A 24,200-nucleotide genomic window follows, 5' to 3' on the forward strand; every position below is an offset into this window, starting at 1 on the left:
TTTCCTCAGTCATAACAAGATGTATTCCAATACTAATATACCTCAAAATCAGTATTCTGAAAACTCTATTAGTGCTCAAATTACTTAATGTTTCTTGCATAAAGAGCCATGGCCGTACGCAGCAGGGGGTGGCAGGGTAGCAGTTGCCCCCCCCCCCAGATATCTTGAAAACCTACATATTTTTCCTGAAATGTTCACAAAATTCAACAAAAGTGTGCATGAAATCCTTCAATTTCATTTTAGAAAACACTAAAACTCCCCCATTACAAGCTCAGTTGCTTTGCTCCCTCGCTTTTGAGTTTCTTTTAAAATCTTTACGCATCCCCACCAGGAAAAACAATTCTGCGTACGGCCATGTTTAGAGCCAAGTTTGGGCATTGTACAATCTTTGATTCTGGTGAGCACCCCCCCCCCCCCCCCATTTCACCAAGATATATAATATATATATATATATATATGATTAAAAAATACAAATAACAAAAAATAACATTAAATAAAAAATATACAAACAAATAGATGAGAAAATAGAGTAAACACCTATACAATAAAAAGTCAATACTTTTTATGATTTTCTTTATTTGTACATCTGTGAAATGATAGGATTACATTCCTTGATACAGTTAGAAGTGGACTTACCACAAGAGTACATAATACCATTGCATATAATGTAGAAAATATGAGTTATGTTGTTCATCAATACTAACTTATAAAACAAATAATGTAAATTTCATAAACGGCAGTGCAATCCTGCAACTTTAAAAAAAAAATAATTCAATATGTCTGGTGTGTATAAACTGTCTTTAAAATAGGAGGGGGAAAAAGAAAGACAAGAACATTGCCATAATCTGACATTTGAAACTAATTCATTACGCAATTGTTGATTTTTTTTTCAATTTAATCAAGTATATTAAAAAAAAGAGGGGAAACCATTGCTGTACAAAATGCTGGTTTATTTAATAGCTTGCCAATTTCATATTTTGTTGTTGCTTAGCCTTTTATGAGTATGTTTTTCTCACAAAATAAACTACACTCTGATCAGTCAAATCTTTCTGCTTTGCCAAGTTCATTCAAATTCTCATCTAGACAAAATTGGCATTTCTTACCATAAAGTTATTTATGTATGACAGATTCAGTGAGTGTTACATGTAACTTCCATAAACATCACATATGCTCTCTTAAAATAAAATACATTGATCAGACATCATAAATATGACTCCTTGTGAAGAATGAGTTGAAAAAAAACATTCTCGCTTTCTCTCTACAAGGGCTACATTTCACTTCATATAACCATTGCATCTGTCAATCAAATGAATCTTTGTTTCTTGTTCATTTTGAAGTATTGTTCACATCCCAACAGTTTCTCCTTTAGAGATCTCTAATTAAGTTCCAGTAATAAGATTGTATTGTGTAAGAAAGTGTGTCAAAGTGATCGGTATAAATTGCAATCACTTAAAATGAAAAAAGAAACAATGCAATTTAGCTGTGAGTTACATGTACTACAAACAAAACTTTCTGCCAAAACATTTCAGCTGCTTTCCGACATATTATTGATGCTAGAGCATCTGATACACAATCGTCTGCCGTCAACAATTTTCTTCTTATATTCTATTAAAAAAGCATGAAAATAAATTGTGCTCATCTTCCCCGAAACAGGAGCCTTCTTTTAACTATTCTCAATATCAATAAATCGAATATCAATACAAGCACATAATTATGTAAATAACTGGGTACATGAACTCAATATTACTCATTTGCTGTAATCAAATATATATATTATTTAAATAAAATTTTAGCCAGTCCATCTCAAGGCAAAATCAGCAAATCTAGCTGTACATTTATAATGTGATTCACAAGATCCATATCACTTATATCTTTCCCTCTGTGTATCAATTGCACATAAACGTGTAAATGTATTTCTCTGTGACGGTGTGTGCATTTGCTAAATTAATAGGTACCAGACAATTCTAGGGCCCCGTCTAACAAAAAGTTGTGATTAATCTCATCAACTTCAACTCTATGGAAATCCATCAATGTCATAATTTTTCCTACAGGAAATTTGCAAAATGTCTTGTTGTAACCAAGGAGTATACTCGTTGTCCAGACAACAATTATATATATATATATATATATATATATATATACATACACAATTTCTAGAAAACATTTTGAACTAATATGCGTTTTAGATGTTGGTGTTGCTGGCTTTCCATAGTTGATGTTGATCAGATCAATCGTATCTCTTTGTAAGACGGACCCCTGACATCAATGTAACTAACTGCACATGTCCAGAGACCTACACACTGTTATTGATTCATTCTCCAACATGAAAACCTTCAGAGAACACACATCACCTCTGTTTACAGCTCGGAAAATAAAGTCATCTTGGGTCGATATAGGTGATATGCACAACTCGATTAAATCCAATTCAATATCTTTTTTAAATATTACACACAGTTCCAATCCATAATATACAAGTACACAAAAATAAAATCATTTTTTTCACTGTAGACATACTGTACAGATGATGACACATCATTTGCTCCTGCGACATTTGCTCCGGTCTTAATATCTCAGAGGGCATAGGGTTAGAGTTGGGATTGTAATAGAGTGTTTGGTTCAGAATAATGTAAAGATGAGGATTAGGGTTTATTCGGATTGGAGGTTAGATTTCATGTTTAACGTGTAGACTTTCCATCGGAGCAATTGTCGCCGGAGCAAATGTCATGAAACCATTGAAGATGTATACAGTAAATTTAGAGAAACCATCCACCAGGGGAGCGTTTCATGAAAGGACTTGTCGGACGTTTTATCCGACAAGTCCCATTTGATCCGACAGTTACTATAGTAACAGTGCCTCTCAGCCAATCAGAATCAAGGAAAGATGTCAGATCTGACAACTTGCCAGACAAAAATGTTGATGAAACGGTCCCCTGGACCTATATTTCACATGAGCATGGAGGCTCCAGAGCCTTTTTCACAGAGACTTTATAAACAACTGGAGTATGACAAGCTAACAAGGTTCTCAGTGATACATCGAGTTAAGAGCAATCGAGATTTAGCATTTGTCACTGATTACAAAAAAGTATAGTGCAATGTATAATATTTGCCACAATACATGTCAGGATGAAATTACTTGTATGAAAGCACATGTATGCTCATAATTCATGACACTCACTGCATAGTCTGCAGGCACAGAACCTGATTGAAACTTTGATCAAGTGGGTCTTCACCCAAAATAGCATATTTAAAACTTGCCGTTTCCATTCTCGAGCAAGAGGTTTGCACAGCAGACTACTCACTGTAGGCGAAAATTCCGCACTCACTTGTTGCCATTTTACATTCCAGAGGTTCGTAAAGTCATGCATACATTTTTCAGGCGGATGGTTAAACATGTTCTTCAAATTCATATCAAATATATGGTCATATAAACATTCTTAATGTAAGCAAGTAAATATAACAAGCAAAAGAAAAAAACAAAAGTAATCGCTATTGTACAATCGGTAAACATCACTAGGCACTTAGTACTATACTCCTTATTTAATGAATAAAGATGGACTGAAAGCCTTGGAGTCACAAAGGCAGTTTTGTGTCTGTGGTCTGAAGCCATAGCTAAGGTAATACTGCATTAAATTTGCTTAAAATTTAGAGTGCATATGAGAGAGTTAAATAATGAAAGCACACTTCTGTCACAATCACACTTGTTACTATGGTTTCAGCAACAATGATCCAATTGTTTATTTAAATTAATTTACATATAAACAGTGAGCTCATTAATTCATGACCGTAGGCTCATTACTGCTCGAATCCTAGTAACAAGTGCGAATTTAGCGCCGTGTTAAAAAAAAGCATGCCTCCATTACTGTTCTCTTTCTTAAATCAGGTAACAAGTTCTTGGAACAGTCTACCAGAAAACGTGGTCTCAGCACCTTCGGTAAATTCTTTAAAGGTCAAGTCCACCCCAGAAAAATGTTGATTTGAATAGAGAAAAATTAAACAAGCATAATGCTGAAAATTTGATCAAAATCGGATGTATAACAAGAAAGTTATGACATTTTAAAGTATCGCTTATTTTTCACAAAACAGTTACATGTATATGCACGACTCAGTGACATGCAAATGAGAGAGTCGATGGTGTCCATCACAATATTTCAATTTTTACCAATTTGACATCAAGGACCAACTTAACTGAACCATGAAATATTATAACAATGGTAATGCCACATGTTCAGGGAGGAATAACTTTGTTTCACAAGACAATGAGGAGAAAATTAGAATATTTCATATTTCATATAATAAAATACAAAGGAAATTGTGAGTGAGTGATGTCATCAGTCCCCTCATTTGCATACTGACCAGGATGTGCATATAACTGTTTTGTGAAATTAAGCGAAATTTTAAAATGTCATAACTTTCTTGTTTTACATCCGATTTTAATGAAATTTTCAGTGTTATGCTTGTTGGATTTTTCTTTTTATTAAAACCAACTTTTTGTTGGGGTGAACTTGTCCTTTAAAGAACAGGCTTGACGATGCTGTGTTTGTGTACAACATCGGGTATCAGTAATGAATTCTCTGTCTTGCCACATGAAACTACTTGAAGCTGATGGTGTGGACCATACAGTATATTTCCATTGATCGATAAACAGGCCTAGTCCTACAAGCATCATTGGAAGAAAGTATCACTAATTTAGGCGTAATTAAAGCATGAAATCTACATAAACCCTGGTTTCAGATCACAGATTCAAAACAACCTTTGTGAACTGGGACCAACAGGGATTGGTTTATTTGGTTTAACTGCAATTTAAATAAATCAATGGTATTTGAAGGGTCGTACTGATAATTTCCTCCAACGGTGTAGTAATATTTGAGAAAACACGTATCACACAATAAAAAATGCTTTACAAAAATATATCAACACACATGTAATTTCAATAGTCTTCTTGTTGATGACGATGGGTGCGGAGGTCTAATGACACATTTTACACAATACTTAGAGATTGATTAACTATCATTGCAGTCAACAGTGAAAACATCCACTCCTACAGTATTATCAATTGTTCGGCTCTGTGATACTAGCCCCTGGACTTTTGATTTTACGGCTCACATTTTTTAAGAGTCCTGAGGGTGGTGATTCATTAATCACTTAAATCAATTTCAAGGACCTGTAGACCAATGAAATTTCATATAATTGATTCTTAGAAATTGATTTTAGCTGATGGTGAATCACTCTCCTGCTATAGCACCCAGTCCTTTGGCAAGGCATTAGTTCACATATTCTGATACACCTGCTCGTGGTGGAAAAACAGAGGACATACATACAGTATAAGATAAGCATATGCTACGCAAAGCGTAAGCCTTCATACCAATCAATCACAAAACTTGCAATGGCCAATCAATATCATCATTGCATGCACACTTTGTTGAAAACGCTGAGCAGTAGCCAATGAGAATTGTTGTTTCATAATCCCTTTTTATCGAAAATATGAGTGTTAAAGCTCACATGTGATTTCTTAAAATGCTATGCTATGGAATGGAGCCACAGTGGCAATTGAAATTAAATGGTTGATGATGAATGGGGTATAAAGCGAGCCTAGTCATGCAGACAAAAATGCAAAACAAGTACCCTTTATTTCTATTATGATCAGTATCATTAGAACAATCAACATTGACTTTTTTCAATTATTAATATTATTATAATCATTACTTTGTACTTTTACTCTAATCATCTCCATGATTTGAGTCATAATTACACTAACTATATTACTATCAAAATTTTCATGACTGCACCATTGTATTTTATTTTTACAATCATCAGCATTAGAAGCAGCTGCAGAACCTAGATCTTCATAAAAATGTGGGTTCGTCATCCCATTACATCAATGTATCGGAAATCAAAGTCATTGCTAATGCCCAGTTATCACTCACGTATACACCCCCACCCCACAAAAAAGCCAAAACTTTTTTGAGTTCCTAATAAGCAAAAAAAATGGTACTTTAGCCCTCTCATTTCCTCTTGCATATCAGTATCATTCTGCATCTAGAAAATGAGCTTATATAATTCACGTAGGCCTACTGTGCCAATCTATATATTTCATGATAATAAGGTGAAGATAGTATATCTACATGTATATATGCATGTATTGTGGATCGTAATGCAAAAGGCAGAAATCAAATATACATGTATAACTTTTCTCATCTGATAATAAAGCAGTTCGTTCAACAATACTGAACATTAAATTATGTTCATCGTACAGTCTGAAAGTAGCTTATACATGTACATAGTACATTATACATTTATACAGAAGACTAATGTAAAAATGAAACACAAGGTGTAAGATCACCTAGTCTTTTTGCATGCTCTTTTTTCAAGCAATTTTGTGCCTTACCAAACGTCCACAGGGGGAATGTTCCATTTTAAAAGGAGCTCTATGTAGCCAGAAGAAAACCATAAACCATATTACTTCTGTAAAATGCACTGAGAGTCTTAACAGGTCTGAAATGCGCTATATAGAACTACATTATTATTAATACTAAATAGGTTCATTATTGCGGAATGAAATAATCGCTAGAGGGTATTCATTTGTCTCGCAATCTACTATGGTCAACAAGGAAATTCGTGATCACTCTCACAAAAAGTGTTCACTAGCTTACAAGTTCACGAGCTTTCGAGTGCCGCTGCAACTCTTTACATTATTATTATCAAACCAATGGGTGATTCCATAAAAAAGATCAATTTGTGATAATTAGCAAAGGATGTCAGGGCTAGTGAACAAGTGTATACGGCGGCCAGAGGAGGGGGTAGGAACTAAGGTACACAAAGTGATGCCTGAAGTGACGCCGGAACGTGAACTATTTTCCCGAGGGGCGCAGCTCTGAAGGAAACGGTTGCATTTGTGCCACTGAGGGGACCTTAGTTTCACCAAACCTCCGGAATCGGAAGCCATGTACATACTTATTCGGTTTATATCAGTCATTGGTATTAACAACAGATAGGAAATGTACTGTGAATAACACTAAGGAATTTGAGAGAGAATTCATTAACAATCGATAAAGTAAATAATTTATGTTGCTTTACGATTCGGGCACTATTCTGGGCTGGTGACGTCAGATGTCAGGATTCATGGCATTTCTACCCAATTTCGTTATGCTGTTAGGAATTATCTTGACACGCGATGGGGATTGGACCAATCACCCGTTCAGATTATCAAACATCAATATCAATCAACAAATATAATAATTAATGACAGTTTGAGTGGTAAAATAGTTCATGGAACTCTCAAAAAGTCAATAACTAGACCCAAAATTTGATAGGAATCACACATATTCAAATACAATTGAATGCTTTTTCATAGTTCACTACTTCAATGACAAGTGCACTGAATAATCAATCAACGAGAACTGTGACAACTGGGCCCTGTAACACAGATACAAATATATTCACAACTGACTTCAACTGTTTGTACATGGTCCGTCGCAGACTAACAGCTGCAATTAATTGATTGTATATAGGTTATGCTGCAGGGCCCTGAGAATGCTATTGTTATAAAGTCTGCAAGGTACATGTACACATTGCATCTTCGTGATATCTTTGACAATCAAGTGTTTCCTCTTATGCTGAAATGAAGCAATGCATGTTTTGTCACCATTACATGGCATCTGGTGGGTGTTTCATAAAGCTGTTCGCAAGTTAAGAGTAACTTCAAGAACGACTGGTGATCCTTTCTTGTGGTAAATTGTATACACCAAAATTCTCGTTGGCGATGGTTTATTAGCACGTAAGAAAGGTTTACCAGTCGTTCTTAAAGTCGCTCTTAACTTACGAACAGCTTTATGAAACGGTCTGCTGGTTGCCCAGAATGGGTGGAGGGTGCAGATAAGGTGATGAACCATAAACTGGCATAAGTCACGACTTTCTGTGATGACGACGATGTAAGATGAAAATTGTATATAAATTCTCTATAGATCCACCTTCGTACTTGTGCATTCAATTAATTAAGTTACTAACCAGTCTGTTGTCCTCATTCATCAAGGTTCTCTTTCAATTTCAAGATGGTGATGATTCAAGTAGTTCATTCCTTTGATTTAAAAGCATCCCACATTTGAGGATTTCAGACTTTGATAGCACTGCTCGATTTTAGGATTTTCAGACTTTGGGAGCACTGCTCGTGCTGGGGTCTATCTCATTCTCTGAGTGCACAGTTACGCTGAGGACATTCGAAGGGTCCTGGATGTTTCCTCTGGCTTCCTCCAAGGGGAAGCTTCCCGAAGAATCGGAATCAGAGTCCACGTTGATCAGAGTTTCGATGGGCGGGTAGTCATCGCCTTCTGTGGATGTCATCGGGGACGGGGGCGGTGTCGCCGTCTCTGCTACCCCACCAACCGCGCCACGCTCCATCAGGTTATCCGACTGCGAGCCACCAGAGAGGAGGGGGGTGTTCTCGTTTGGGGAGCCATCGGCGTCGGAGTCGGATTCCTCGTCAGAGTCGACCATGCCGGGAGGGATGACCTTGCGCTTGCAGATGGGGCAGGTGCGACGGTTATTTGTAAGCCATGGATCGATGCATTTGCAGTGATACGCTGGTAAAAGAACAGAAGTAAATAATTTTTCAGAATAATTCTTTTTGGTCCAATACTGCTTCATCAATCACTAGTTGTTTTTTTTAACACAGAAGTCCACCCTGATATAACCAAATTTGAAAAAAAAGTTCTTTTGATTGAATGTAAAAAAGGGTTCATTTCTGATAAATTACTCCAAAAACAAAACAGTTTAAATGTCCCAAACGATAAGCCAGTTCACGGTTAGCTCATGATCAACTTTTCTCAAATGACCTTTGTGATTTTTCATTAGGATAACTATCATTTTCAAATGTAGATGTTGCTTAAGCTTTACCGGTAGAGTATTCAAATTCTAAGAACAAAAGGCATTGTATAGACCAGGTGACTAGAATAGTACATCAGGGATAAAGTTTGGAAATCTGTTTTATTGTCTGCCTTTGGCACATTTGACTATTGTTTAGGCTACTGTCAAATACCAGTGATTATGAAGGCTCTATTTATTACTCTTCAGCTTGGATGTGATAAATATTTTGAAAGGAATACATGAATAATCATCAAATCACAAATGCCTATGTCAGTGAATTTGAAAGCCACCTTCATGGTTGTCTCCAATGACCTTTTTCTGCTCGTGCGCAGTTTACAACCGTGAACAGGCTTATTTAACCTACTCTATATTTGTTTTTCATAATGAGCCCTAACCCCCTTGCGATAAAGAATATGCAATCATAATTTCCTTACCATGGTTGCACGGCAGGATGCGTAGCTTTTGGCCTTCTTCATAGTCATCAAGGCAGATGGCACATATATCATATTCATCACCTGTAGAAATAAGAGAATGATAAATGTACAGTAAATTGAGAAACATATTATTGATGAAGTCATCAACATGTTATGCTCATTATATGAAATTTCATAAAGCATTCTGACTGCTTTCTAAACGGCGATCACGAGGCAGGAGACATGGCAGCTTGGTTGAAAAGAAGAAAGACCAAAAAGAAAATTACTACAAAACTTAAAATAAGACATAAATGTAAAAAAGTATGAATTTGCTGTTAAGTGTACAACTCACCTCCCCCTTTTCGTTTATTTGGAATGAGAATTAATGATATTTTCTGAGACGAAATTTACAAATTCCACTTTATAAAAATTACGCCTACATTCACTACTACTACTACTAGTTTGAGTGACACAGGGCTAGCCTATCCCAACGCAAAATATCATAATGTAAAATACTACTAACATGTTCTCTAACGGAAGACTCAAATTGAATACCTTTTTTTCACTCACATTGGCCCATGAACCAAAAGATTTGTGATCAATTTGAAAATTTCAAACAGTTTTGATTTGTTGAAAGCAGAAATGATAAACATTATGCACATGCACGCAATATCGTGATTTGCCATTTCAATTACATGATAATCGCAAACCTTGTGTGACATGATGACATTAACATTTTTCTTTTTAACCCTTGCCATGCTAATATTGCAATTTTGCATATTTGTACAATTAAATTAAACAATCAGATTAATTATTTTTTTACTTGAATTTTATACCCGAGAAGCTGATATGGAAATCTAGATTCATAAAAGTTATGAAAACAACCATCATTATAATTTCCTCAAAATTAATTCAGCATGCTATTAAGACTTAAATAAAAGATTATGCCACCCAAGCAAGAAAAAAGGACAAGATCACCTTGCCCAGGATAAAACAAGATTTCAACATCAATCACCAAGACCCCTGAATTCTACACAAGTCATCTGCAAGTGCAGGGACATCCTGCAATCTACAACATACATGTATGAATTCTAGATATCTGAAATCAACTAGATATCTACACGACAATACCCGCTTTACATTCCACCTGTCATTCAGATGGTGAAATTTACTCCAAGGCATGATACTTACAACAAAAGGAAATTCTGATTGGATTGTAATATACATCTCTTTGGTAAACAAGTAGGAATCTAGGTTATGGGTCAACGATTTACATGGACAAAAAGCAGTATGCTGCCAGAAATAATTTCAAGGGAAATTTCTAAAAAATAACCATCATTTTATAAAGAGCATCTTAGAAGTGCATTAAAATGAGGCATTCTGAGGTCTGTATAATTTGATAGTAATAGTAGTGCATTGAAAGATGCGCCAAAATCTCAAGAACTCCTCATTGGCTTATGTACTGAAATTTGCTGTATCAATATTCATAAGACTAAGACGTATTGCAGTTTATATGACACCTAGCTTAATCCTGGTCATTAGATTGGTTGTTTGATATCGATCATTCAGCCCATTTTAAAATGACGTCATCCGTGCAATTTCAGATCCATTTATCGTGCAATTTTGGATCCGTACAATTTTGTCCATTGCACGCGCACCAAGACCACCGGCGCTAGATGTAAAAACACTTGTGTTTGCAGCGCATGTGCTGTTATATGCCATAATCAAAAGACTGCATAAGCTTGCACTGCATGCAATTTGCATCCAAATTCATAAATGTCAAATGACAAGGATGTTAAAAATATATTTTAGGTGTCATATCAATCAAATAATGAATGTTCTTTTCGTTTGTGTAATGGCCAGAATACTGCAATCGGTGAAAAATGAAATGAGTGATCCAAATCAACTGGACCGCGCCTCGTTGAATGGATCATTTCATCTTTCACCTCATGAAGTATTCTGTCCATTGCACTCATAAACATTCATTATTTGTATACTAATAAATGATGATCACTTAAAATCATATTGGAAGGCTTTTCTTCATGGGTATTGGTACCAGAAATATTCCCCTTGTCAGGGCCAACTTTAATGTGATACCCAAACTCAGGAATATTTCTGGTCTCCCATTCTGAGCCATCCAATATAAAAAAAAAACCCACTGTATTTCAAAACAAAGAATATACCTTTCTTGAATTTCTTGATGGGCAGCTTCTTAAGATGGTCCCGGGATAGTCTGGCTTTTCTTCGTCTCCTCTGATCTCTCACATATTTTGCAATCTGTGGAGTTTAATAAATATAATATTCTCAAACTCATATTTCTTTACCTATATTAATTTCTATTATTTTGAAATATCCCTGCACTTATACATTAAGTGACACTAATACTTTATTATGAATCTAATCTTTAAATATTCTTTAAAAACCTATCTATTCCAATAGACATTATACTATAATATAATTATGTATAATATATCATAATTCATATGAAAGAAGTAATTCACATCATTTTGCTTGATTAGCTTCAATGTCTTCTTTTGATTTTTTTTTGTAGAAATACTTTATTAGGAAACTTAGATTGATATAGATGGCAACGTAATTTTAAAAATCAACAATGTATCTAGTCCAATCACTTTTAACTTTGAAATCTGATTGAAGAAAAAAAAGGTGGTATTCACTATAAACTTCAAAATTCTTTACTAACATTCTTAAAGAAAGCAAGCATTGATTATATATTTTACAATATTTTTATATTGAATAAAACATCACATTTGCAGAATAATTTGAATCAAATTCAGGTCCAGATCCTTTGGCAAAGTCTTCCATTTCTCCATTGTTTCCATTCCATGGGGGTAAACAGAAGGGGATTTGGGGTAAAAGGAAGGGGATTTCGGGGTAAAAGGAAGAAGATTTGGGGGTAACTCACCAACTACGCACTAGGGGTTGGGAAAGTGGTGAGGGGAGTGCAAACGAATAGTAAAATAGAGGAAAGATAAACAGGCATTATAAATTGTTTAATGACAAATCCATGTAAAATGCACATGCAGGAAATAATAGAATTGCTAACTTTTATTTTCAAGCTTAAATGAATTCAAGTATTCATTTTCATTCATCATCAAAGTGAATTCAAAGAGGAAAGTAACTGCAGGCAAAACGTCCTCATCCTCACTTCTAATCATTCATTTATATATTACCATCACAATCATCATAATAATAATAGTCTCATTATTATGATGATAACCATTATTATCTTCATCTTTTATACATACACTCACTACATACTTACATAATCCGGAAACAGTCTTGAGTAAAATGAACTCACCGAGAACAGAATTTGCATACCTGATCCGCTGACAAAGTAGAACGACTTTCAACATTAGAAAACTACATGCAGCATGTACCAGAATAAAAGCTTCTGTCACACACTGCCTTCAAACAATTCTTTCTGAGAAACCAGTGTGCATGTTTGTTTGACTTTTCATATTCGTTATTCAGCTGGTTTATCAATATAACTAGACAGTCAGACTGTGATAGCAAACTCTGAAAATCTGCAGTCTCAAACACTGCCTGATAATATTGTCAAGGTTTGTATTCACTTATTTTCAAGCAGTTGGTCTGCTTGTCCAAAAGGCTAATACAACACAGGCTAAACCCATTGGCCCGTATTCTGAAGTCGGGTTTAACTTAAACTCAGGTTTAAAGTTGTGGTTTAAAGTATGGCGAGCCAATTGTTACATAAATCACTAATAGTAGAGATATCATACTTCAGCTCATTTGGCTCTCAAATCATTCATAATTGTCTAGGAAGTATAAAAAGATTATTGGCTTCACCATCGATGAATCTGGACAGAGCACAGTAAACATAAGAAACGTACAGCTTAATAAAAAATTTGATACTTTTGGCTTCCCATACTTAAATCACAACTTTAAACCTGAGTCTAAGTTAAACCCGACTTCAGAATACGGGCCATTTAGTCTACAGTAGATTCTACATGCAATTTTGTCTTAATTGCTGTTTGGTCAATAATACATCAGGGGCCAGTTGCACGGAAGAGAACAATATGGTAACTTTGCCATCCAATGGTAACTACCATGGTAACGATGCTGAACAGCCAATCGGAATCAAGGATTTCAGGAAAATTACCATTGAGTGGCAAAGTTACTATGGTATTAACTTTTATGCAATAAGCCCCTGGTCCAATACCCACCGAGTCTAACTGTCATTTGGTCTATTTATGCCCAGATAGCATAATTTCCTCTTCATCTATTCTTTATTTTGCATTTTTTCAAATGAAAATTTGATTCATAAAAAATTCATCTAATCATATAGACCAAGTGGTGTTTACCCTAACTGGAAAGTAGGTAAAATGGTAAATGGGCTGAATACCATACCTCCTGAAGGTTTCCATGGCAAAGAAAGAGTGCAGTGGTTTTACGGTACACCATGACTGTATTCTGTGTTGGTCCTGAAAATGACCACCCAAACTCGATGCTACGGCAAGTGTGTTCTTGTCATCTTCAGGATAAAATGTCAAGTTTGGGGGGTCCATTCAGGACCAACACATGCCAAGGAGTGAATACATAGTGCACCACAACACAACTACACTCAGACATAAAAAACAATAAGTCAAATTGTCAATAAACTGGTTGCAGACGAACTAGGATCAGACCATATGGGATGAAAACATACGGAAAGTAGAAGCCTGTGTGCATAGACAAAGTGGCCATTAATACATGTACCTTATCAGGGGCCCGTTGCAGAAAGAGTTGCGTTTTAAAACGCAAGCCAAAAAATCAATCGCAAGTCCCAAATGCGCGCTGTTGATTGGTTGAAAATCAAGTTGCGCATGAGTTGTTACAGTTGCGATTGATTGCAACTCTTTCTGCAACGGGCCCCAGATGGCAATTGTTAGATGGCAGTGTGTGACAGGGCCTAGAGTTATGCATCTACAATGTATCTGGGCCCTGTTACATAAAGCTTAGCCATTGATCATAAGGCTGATTTCTGCAACTGATTGCATTGACTATTACATACCTGTACGATCAACAGCAGACCCACAATCGATCACAAAGCTCTATGTTGCAGGACCCATACAATCATACTTACAAGAGACTTTATCAAGACAGTATAAACCTGGGCCCCGTTGTACAAAGAGTTACGATTGATCCGATCAGTCGTAACTCTATGGAAATCCATCAGTGTCATAATTTTTTCTACAGGAAATTTGCAAAATGTCCTTTGTAATCAAAGGAGAACACCCCAAATTGTCAAGAAATCAATGAATTTATGGATATGCATTCATATCTAGAATTTTTTTTGGAACAAACATGCATTTCATATGTTGACTTTGCTGGCTTTCCATAGTTGCGATTGATCGGATCAATCGTAACTCTTTGTACAACGGAGCCCATGGCCCCATCTTACAAAGAGTTGCGATTGATCCAATCAACCACTCATATGGAAAGCCAGCCATGTCAACATCTAAAATACATGCTTGTTTAAAACATTTTCTAGATATGATGTATTACACAGTACATCTATTGTTTTCTTGTATTAAAATTCAGTGTGTTTCTCTTTGTTTACAAAGACATTATGTAAATTTCCTGTACAAAATTTTATGACATTGATGGATTTCCATGTTGTTGCGGTTGATCGGATCAATCAACCACAACTATGGAAAGCCAGTCATGTCAACATCTAAAATACATGTTTGTTTACAATATTTTCTAGATATGATGTATGTATTTACATCTATCGTTTTCTTGTAATTTCAGTGTGTTTCTCTTTGTTTACAAAGACATTGTGCACATTTCCTGTACAAAATTTTATGACATTGATGGATTTCCATATTGTTGCGGCCTTGATCGGATCAATCGTAACTCTTTGTAAGACAGGGCCGAGATTAACTCACCGGATAGAGTAAGTAGAAGGCAGCTCCGATAGTGAAGAGGACAATGAAAGATGAGAAGTAATAGACCCAGTGGTAATAATAGGGATATACTGTGATCCTATACCTGTCAAAGGGAGACATTCATGCCCGGTGAAACTAATTTTTTTTTTAAGGTTCAGACTGTCAGTATCAAAATTTAAGTCCTGATAAACATTGCAATCAATGAATGAAGGAGTGAAAGGATCAATGCATGAATAAATGAATGAATGAATGAATGAATAAATAAATAACAAAATAAATAAATATTCTTTCATTAAAGCAACTACCTCTACATCACTCATTGAAGAGTGGATTTGTCTGAATGAACACAATTAAAACCCAATATCTTTCAAATAAAACCTGTAATCAAGTCTGAAATCCAGAACTGAAATTTCAGCACTTTTTTGTAAAATTATGCTAAATTTCTATTAAATTGGTTGCTATAAAAGAGGAGAGAACCAGAGCACAGTTAGTTTTATGGCATAACATGAATGGCTTCCTTGCAGTTTATTTACAAGGATATAATGTACACACATCTAATGGAAGATGATTAAAGACGAAAAGCAGCTTTGTTTTTAATGCATTTTAGTCCAATCTAAATCTGGATTTATTTGAGACAATACATGGTATTGCAGGTTTGCATGGAAAACAATTTGTATTGGCTTGATCAAGCTTATGCAATTTCCTTTTCAATGAATAATGCGTGTCATTTGATGGGCATGTCAATGATAGCATATTAAAACTTGTATTGCAAGTTCCATGCTGGAAGTTTGGAAAGTCCTAAAGTAAAGCGAAAGCTTTGTGCATTTTTCTTAATCAGCCAAATTTGTACAACTCCTATAATAGCAAATGCATCTACATGGGCAATTCCACAGGTTGATGGACATGAGCTTAAAAATTCAAATTCAATATTTTCTTGAATTTTTTAATACTTTAAGTCCTTCATGCTTGATAGTTTCAGGAACAAGAAATAAAAAGTTTATTTTCATATGTGTACTTTGGAAAAAAATGGTCAAAAGTTGTGTCTTCCATTCTGTACCAAAATACAAGAAAAATAGTGAAAAATGAAATATGCCTTATTACCATTTTGTTATTGCAACAACATACCACTTTATATATTTCTGAAGTTTAGAAGAGTCAAATTACCTAAAATACACAACAGCTTTTCAAGTAAATTTGTAGTACTCATTCAAAAATGAATATTGCAACTTGCTCAGGTGATGTAACGTGAGTAACCAAAAAAACTGACTTTGTTTTTTGAGAGAAAAATTCTTCACAGTTAATTGGTGGGATTTTAAATTCTCTTCCTTCAAACAATCTTTGACACAGTGATGACTAACAAAATCATTAAAAAGTACAATTTTTTATAAAAATGATGAAGAAAAACTGTAACGTGAGTAACTTTGTAACGTGAGTAACCATCATGTAATGTGAGTAACCAGTAAAAATTATGCAGTTAGGTAACATTTTCTGTGGGATGTCAAGTTTTAAGTCTCATGGTGAGTTGTGAAGTTATTTTTGATTAATTAAAAGCAAAATGAGGGTACACCTCTTTGATGTGACTCTTTGTTCATCAAAATATCAGTGGTCATACAATCACACAAAAAATTGAATATTAGTAGAAGTATTCACAATGCGAGAGTGCATTAGTAAGACTTGGTTTCAATTAACCAAACTTTAAAGAGTGTTCGAACAACATACCTGTAACCCTATCTAGGCTGGGGTATTTTGGGAGTTAATATGGCCCAAGGGGGGGGGGGCCTCCTAGGTCCCCCTTGAGATCTCGGCCTTTGGCCGCCCGATCACGCCGAAAATTTGCACGCAGGTTGTCTTGGACATAATCTACAATACTATCAGTAATTTATTTCATGCAAATTGGTATTAAGCAATTATGCTAATTTATGCATAATTAGTAAGCAAAATCATACTTTTCCCTCTTACTCCCTAATAAAGCTCCAATTGTTCCAATTTTTTGTATAAAATCTTTTTTTGATGTTCCTAGCAATGAATTTTACACACATTATTGAATTTTTAATGACATTTGTGTTGTTAACCATACATGGACAAAATGAAATGTGAGTAACCGTAACGTGAGTAACCATATTATCTGCACCCCAAGTAAAAACCATGTGTTCTTTATTTTTTTAATTACCTGTATGTACAAAGTTTGTCTCCCTAATATACTTCTTTGAAATGGATATAATCAACTTTCATAAAAGCCTTGTATGAGGAGACTTTTCACTTATGTCGACTTTTCATTTTATGCATGTCCAAATCATGTAACGTGAGTAACCGACACATTCCAGAGATTTGCCAGGAGCATAATAAAATTTCCCAAGTTTTGTTTTTATACAAAGGATAGTCAGACTGTGTACTTTGTTGTGATAAAGAGATGTTTAGTTCCTATCAATAATAATGGAGTTACAGCTCCAAGTATGAGTCAAGGTGTCTCCAAATGTAACGTGAGTAACCGTGGAATAGCCCGCATGTACATTTAAATCCAAGTTATGTCATTGCTCCATGTTTTATATACATGTATATAGTGTCATAGTTTGTAATTGAATGAAAAGTGCCACAAAGACTTACTGGACATGACTAGCTATCCACAAATTAAAATTCAATCAAAGGATGCAACTTCAAAATTTGAAAGCTTCTTTGAAATGTTTGATTTCCGCATGGTTCTTGTTAAATGTTTGGGAAGATAAACTAACAATTTCTCATTTTAAACTCATTCCTTTAAAAAATAATACCCCCATGACGAGAACATTGATGCCGTTGACTTATATGCAGCCCTATTTTCTCAAGAATACATTCTAAAAAAGATAAATAAATAAAATAAAAGAGCCATGAAAGGGCTAATAATTTCTGCCTGCCCTATAAATGTACTTTCCCTTAGAACGTAATATATTTGTATGTCTATCCCTTTAAATACTGTATTTCAGTATTTCATCAATATAGAGCCAACAATCTTACTACTTCTCATCTCCTCGTGAAATGCTTCCCATTGAAATTAAGTAGCAATACCAAAGATGACCAATTAAAGGCTATTCAATGAGCAGCCAGTCTGGCATTTCTTTCATCAGATGCAGGAGGAAATTAGGCAAATTACCACGATGACCATTATTACCACAGTATAGGAAGGACCCATGACTTGAAATGGAAAGATTCCAAATGATGATTCCCTAGCAAATTACTTTGCAAGTTCTTCTACTATTGAATGGGCAAGGGTGGTACTCTCTAAATGCAATAAAGCTACAAGTAATCCGCAGGGGTTTCCGCAAAGCTGCTCATAAATTACGAATGACTCTACACACGACTGGTGATCCTTTCTTGTGCTATGTGATGAAGGCCTCTGTACTTCACTTTAATAGCACCGAAGAACATATTTTGGTCAGGCATTAGATTGTAACTGACGAATAACACCCGCCCGGAGGGGGTTTCATAAAGCTTTACGTAGTACGACTGGAATATTTTCTTAGGTACATGTACAGTACCAAGTCAGCAACACAGAGATTTTCTTGTAGCATAAGAAAGGGTCACCAGTCGTGCATGAGGTCATTCGTAACTTGAAGAAAAGCTTTAGGAAACAGTCCCTAGGTCCCAAAATCACACTTCTCTTTGAGTGAGACAAGGGACCAATCCTTTCAGAGCACAGGGCAATCATCTGACATACCTCTAGTACAGGGAAGATGGGATGTTTCTAAACCTCCAAAGCAATCCTTGAGCACTAGGCATTCCTCAGACTTACCTTTAAATGCAGGGAAGACCGAATGTTTCTTAACTTCCAAAGCAATCCTCAAGCACTGGGCAACCCTCAAGACTTACCTTAAAATGCATGAATGACAGAATTTAAAGATGAAATATTTCTAAACTGCAACCTCAATACATCTTCAGATGATAGACTCGCACCAGAAGACATTCTGGCTCCCACTTCTGAGTTGATGGTGAGGGAGGGGACAAAGGAAAACTGACAGGTCGGAAAGGATGGAAGGGGTCAAACGAGAAGTACTGGGGTAGGTCTGAAGGGGGAGGGGGGCAATAGAGGAGCACTGGTAGGTCCGAGGAGGAGGGGGGCACAGGATACCCCTACTTACCGCATACAGGGCGAAGAAGAGGAGACAAGTGGATGTGACGCTAATGAAAGGTAAGAAGTAATACCCCAAGGATGGATTTACAGTGGGCAATAAGATCACACGGTACCTGAAAACATAACATGATACAGAAATAACCAAACAGGGGGAAAAAACGTAAAAAGAACATGACATAATCCATGCTGCCTGCAGGGCCTTGTCTTAGGGTGGCCTATCATCATGTTCTGAACTCTTTGGAGATGTGTTCATACATGTACCTGACTGAAACGGCCTTAATATGGTGCTGTTATCAGATTTCTCTCACTGGATTTATACAGAGTGAGCTGAGATTCATGCAACATGACAGGACAGGGGGAGGAGTGCCGAAGAATGAATTGACTGACTCAATAGGAGCATATACGTCAAATAGTGATTGTCAACATTTAAAAAAATGTTGTGTTGTTTCCGGTTTAAATTTCTAACGTCACTCCCTGACAAAATATCAGTATGAACACATCGCCAAGGGTTCAAAACAATCAAATATTGCAAGGCACAGGAAAGTACGGTGGGACTTGACGTTGATGGGGATTGGAGGAGAGGGGTGGGGCAAGGGAGGTGGTACTAGCTGAAAGGAGAGCAGCGAAGCAGAGGGCCGAGGTAGGAATTGATTCATACTCACCACATAAATGAGGAGGAAAGCAGTGCAAGAAGTGCTCATGCAAAGGAAAGGAAGCATATAATAACTCCAGGGATAATATGTAAAAGGGTAGAGCGACATCAGCCACCTGTTAGACAATAGTACAGTTAAAATGCAGGGCTAAAAGAAACGGCTAGTGTGAAAGAGGTCCCATGCTACCGCAGGGAATGCATAACATGGGAATGAGAGCATTCACATTATGCCTCTCTGGCGTGGTACCGATGCTAATTTGAATGTGAGTGTAATAAGGATAAGATAACATTGGGAAAAGTACACACAAAAAAAACTACGGGTCATTCACATAACATGCATCTAAAATAGTACCCGTAATGAAAGACACCACTTTTGGTGCCTATTATTAGTTAAAGGGTGATATCAGAATGATGGCAATATGGTTGGCTTGGTGATAAACATGCATCTGATCCCATACTTGCAACAACAGAATTACAAGACAGGAATAACAATGATTTAGTCATAAAACAATGCATACCAATGCTTAAACAATGACGAAACAGAAGAATGAGGAATGTGTCATCGTGCTAGTATCATGCTTTTTATGGAAAGATATGACTTCATGAATTATCACAGACTGGAATTAATATTTCTGCAAAAGCAATGCAAAATGTGGAACACCATACGGTGCTCAAGCATAGATTGTGAAAGTTATGGAGAGAGAAAAGAATGACAGAAGTGAGAAAATTTGAAATCCTTCAGAAAAGCCATTGTTTATGTTTACATACCAGTCATACAATTCTGCAATATCAGAAGCATCATAAACCTTTACCCTTTTTCAAGTTTACTGACAAGCACGTGCTCAGTTGCTTATGCATGCCAAACAAATTAACTAGTCACGTGACTGGTAACAGGCAAAAACAAAGAAAACAAAAACTAAAGAAAACAAAATTGTATTTCATAAGATCGAAAAACAATCTGACCTCAAGAAAAGAAAAGGGCAGTCAGAGATGGGTAAAGAATTGAGGCAGAAAAGGTTGTGGTAAGTTACAAAGGGGGATGGGGCAAGTTAAAGGGGGTGTGGCTCGTGAAAGGGCGGGGTGAAGGGTTTCTATAGAAAGAAACCCGAGGAGACATGGACACTGGAGCTGACCCTGAAAGTCGGATTCTGGAGCCAAAGCCTGGAGATTATCAATGGAGCAGACAAAGGATCTGGACCTGAAGTGGACCTCTTGTCCTCCTCAAAAATCTGAGTATCGCAGCTGGTTACCTCACCTTGAACCCTGGCAACAACACTTTTGCTTTAATACTCAATGTGACACTTCTTCAGGTCAAGAAAGACTTTCAAGCTATGTGGAGGTTTCAGGTTGATCCCTTCTGGTGCTTACATTATTAAAGGGGAAGGTCACCCTGATAAAAAGTTTATTGTAAAAAAAAAATGATTTAAAATATTGGTGAAGGTTTGAGGAAAATCAATTGAAGATTATCAAAGTTATTAAAATTTTGATTTGTGACTTCATATACAAGCAGCTGCCCGTGTATATATAAATTGCTCAAATTTAAATCTTTTAAAGGTTCATGATTACTTTTTTTTCTATCTGGAGTGGTGTGAAAGGATTTGTCTGTTGATAAACCGAAGGTACAAGAAAAACCATTGTCATATTTTTTAGAACATTACATTTCATTAATTTATATTTACTACACCATAATATGGGGAAGCTGGTCACATACTGTACATGTACGACGTCACAAAAAAAATGAAAATCCTAAAAACTTTTTTATCTTCAAATGGATTTTCATAAAATATTTACTGACATTTTTCTCATTATTTTTTTCTGCCATTTATACGATAGACTTTTTGTCTGGGTGAACCTCGCCTTTAAGAATCATAGACATTCACCCTCAAAGGTGAATGACACAACTTCCTCTGGAAACAGATTGGGAAAAACAAATATGCATGAAATAATGTAACCTCTCTTGACTCATTCACTCTTACGCTATGAGGGGTAAGACTGCAATTGAGTTTCTATTGGGGCGACAAAGTCAAACCTCTAATCAAATCATGGACTCTTGGAGTCATCCCACCTTGATCAGGCTACGGGATTGTTTTCAAAGTTCAGATGTGAACATTTTGAATGCAAAATAAAAAATAAATACAAAATAAAATTCTAAAATGATAATGGGATAAAAATTTACTTTTGCATGCTTCAAGATGCAACACCTTCAAAGTGCAATGAACGGATTCGAGTTGCTCTTACATGTTTTGTAGAATTCAAGAGAGATCTAGGGAGCACTTCACGAAACAAATAATCATACATATTAACTGATCATTGTTATAAGCTACTGCAAAGCCTTGCATCTGATTGGCTCTGAGCAAAACTGTCAGTGAATCACTGACAGTTTGCTTCGTGAAATGCTCCCCAGAGATCAGGGAGCTACTGCCACCAATCGTTGATGGTGCTGATTTCTTTTACCTGATTGCTATTAAGAAAGCATTCATGTAAGCTAGCAACCAGAGGACCGATATCTTAAAGTCCTCTCCGAGGGACCTGGTAATGAGTATAAATGCCTTACCAAAGGGCACTAGCGCACCAAGTGGGGTCCCCAGAATCGGAAACCCTCGCTCTACCAACTGAGCTATCGCGCCTCCTGTTGGGATGCAACCTAACCAAAGCACATGAAATATCTGCGGCAAGGGTTCAAAGGCATCCAACCATGTGCGATACTCATTGTGCCACGATAAAGGCCACAAAGCTGAGGACATCTCTTCCACAAGACTTACCATGAAGCATAACATTACGATGAAACATATTCCTACTATGCTTGCAAATGGGATGAGGTATAAATGAAAGGGAAAGACGAAGCCGGGTGTTAGCTCTATGGTATACCTGAGTGGGGACAGAATGTGGAGACAAAAAAAAAATGAAATGAACAAAAAAATACCCCGAAAGTAAAATATCATTAAGACAAAACATTGAGCTAGGTCTTTAAAAAAAAATGATAGATTTAAATGGGGGAAAATGTATGAAAATTAGAAAAGGCAGTCCTGAGCAAAATAGTCAGGCATCTGTATGGTACTAAAAATGGGAGCATTGTCATGCAATGCAGGAGAGGAGATATTAAATTATACTATAAAATGAAATTAAGATTATTAAAGCTTATATTGCAAACAGAAGACCAAGAGATGGTGACATATAAATAGGGAGAGAGACAGAGAGAGAGAGAGGGAGGGGGGGAAGAGAATAAAATCAGAAGGAGAGAGAGAGACAGAGAGGTGGAATGGCAGAAATATCCAATGTATAAAGTTTATACAGGGAGATATACCGGTACATTATTTTACCCAAAAAAAAATTTGCGGTGTTATTTTTTTAACTTGTAAAGTAAACTGACGAAATAATATAAATTGCTTTTAAAAAGTTGAGAAAGTACAGAAAGAGTGAGTGAGAATGAAAGAGATGGAAAGAGACGGAGAAAAGAAAAAGCATTGAGGGGACACTTCACAATAAATACATACATGTATTTCACAAATGACTGAAATTTGCTTAGTACATGTAAATAGTACTATGCAAATGTTATGACAGAGATACAAGCATAAAAAAAAGGTTGAACGAATCAGAAAATTCACTTCACACACATAGATACATGTACAGATTTACAAAATTCTGATTGTATAAGACCGCTCATGATACTACGAATTCAAAATTTCTTTCTATGCCAATTTTTAAAATTGCACTAGTGAAATATGTATTGTGATTGGCTGCTGGCCTGCTGACCTTGGATACTTTGGTACATGTAATTGGGATACTTGTAACTCTTATTGACAGTGCTGATCAATTATAAATTTAAAAAAACCAACAACATACATACACATTGCATGTATAAGCTTTCTGAATCAATAAGGACATTTTGTTTTGAAGTGCTGCTTTGCATATTAAATCAAATGGTGAAAGTGCACATAGACAAACTTGTATCTTACAAAAAACACATGATGCCACACTGAATGATATACACTGTAATCCCATACTGCCATTGCAAATTTGACATTCAACAATCAATACCAATACTATTCCAAAATTCAATTTCCAAACTGTACATTGATAAAATGTCAGATTTGGAGACGGGGAGGGGGGGCTACAAAAATCCTTGTCTTGCAATAGTTGCAGGTTAGCTGGCATTTTAATAGAGCGACACTAGTCTACAAAGACAAAATTGGTGCTATCTAGAGGTGGAAGAGAGTAACAACATATTGCCCCATAATGCATCATTCTGCCATTTCAAATGA

The 24,200-nt window shown here is 36.0% G+C and overlaps 1 protein-coding gene across 4 annotated transcripts in view; it reads right to left on the reverse strand.

The window, feature by feature from the left end:
* Window positions 1-556: 556 nt before the first annotated feature.
* Window positions 557-24,200, reverse strand: part of LOC129279163 (E3 ubiquitin-protein ligase RNF13-like) — a 51,517-nt gene continuing 27,873 nt past the window's right edge. Inside the window, exons 1-4 of one of the 4 annotated variants that reach the window (XM_054915266.2) lie at window positions 19,949-20,166; window positions 11,456-11,549; window positions 9,294-9,374; window positions 557-8,576 (exon numbers count right to left, since the gene is read on the reverse strand). In XM_054915266.2, the coding sequence (XP_054771241.1) occupies window positions 8,143-8,576; window positions 9,294-9,374; window positions 11,456-11,549; window positions 19,949-20,047 (708 nt within the window). In that variant the 5' untranslated portion in view covers window positions 20,048-20,166 and the 3' untranslated portion in view covers window positions 557-8,142. Of the gene's footprint in view, window positions 8,577-9,293; window positions 9,375-11,455; window positions 11,550-15,181; window positions 15,317-19,293; window positions 19,495-19,948; window positions 22,807-24,200 lie in introns of those variants that run through there. The other 3 variants (XM_054915265.2, XM_064110830.1, XM_064110829.1) reach the window with 3 other exon arrangements.

The sequence above is a fragment of the Lytechinus pictus genome, chromosome 16, assembly GCF_037042905.1.
Source record: "Lytechinus pictus isolate F3 Inbred chromosome 16, Lp3.0, whole genome shotgun sequence".
NCBI classification, from domain to species: domain Eukaryota; kingdom Metazoa; phylum Echinodermata; class Echinoidea; order Temnopleuroida; family Toxopneustidae; genus Lytechinus; species Lytechinus pictus.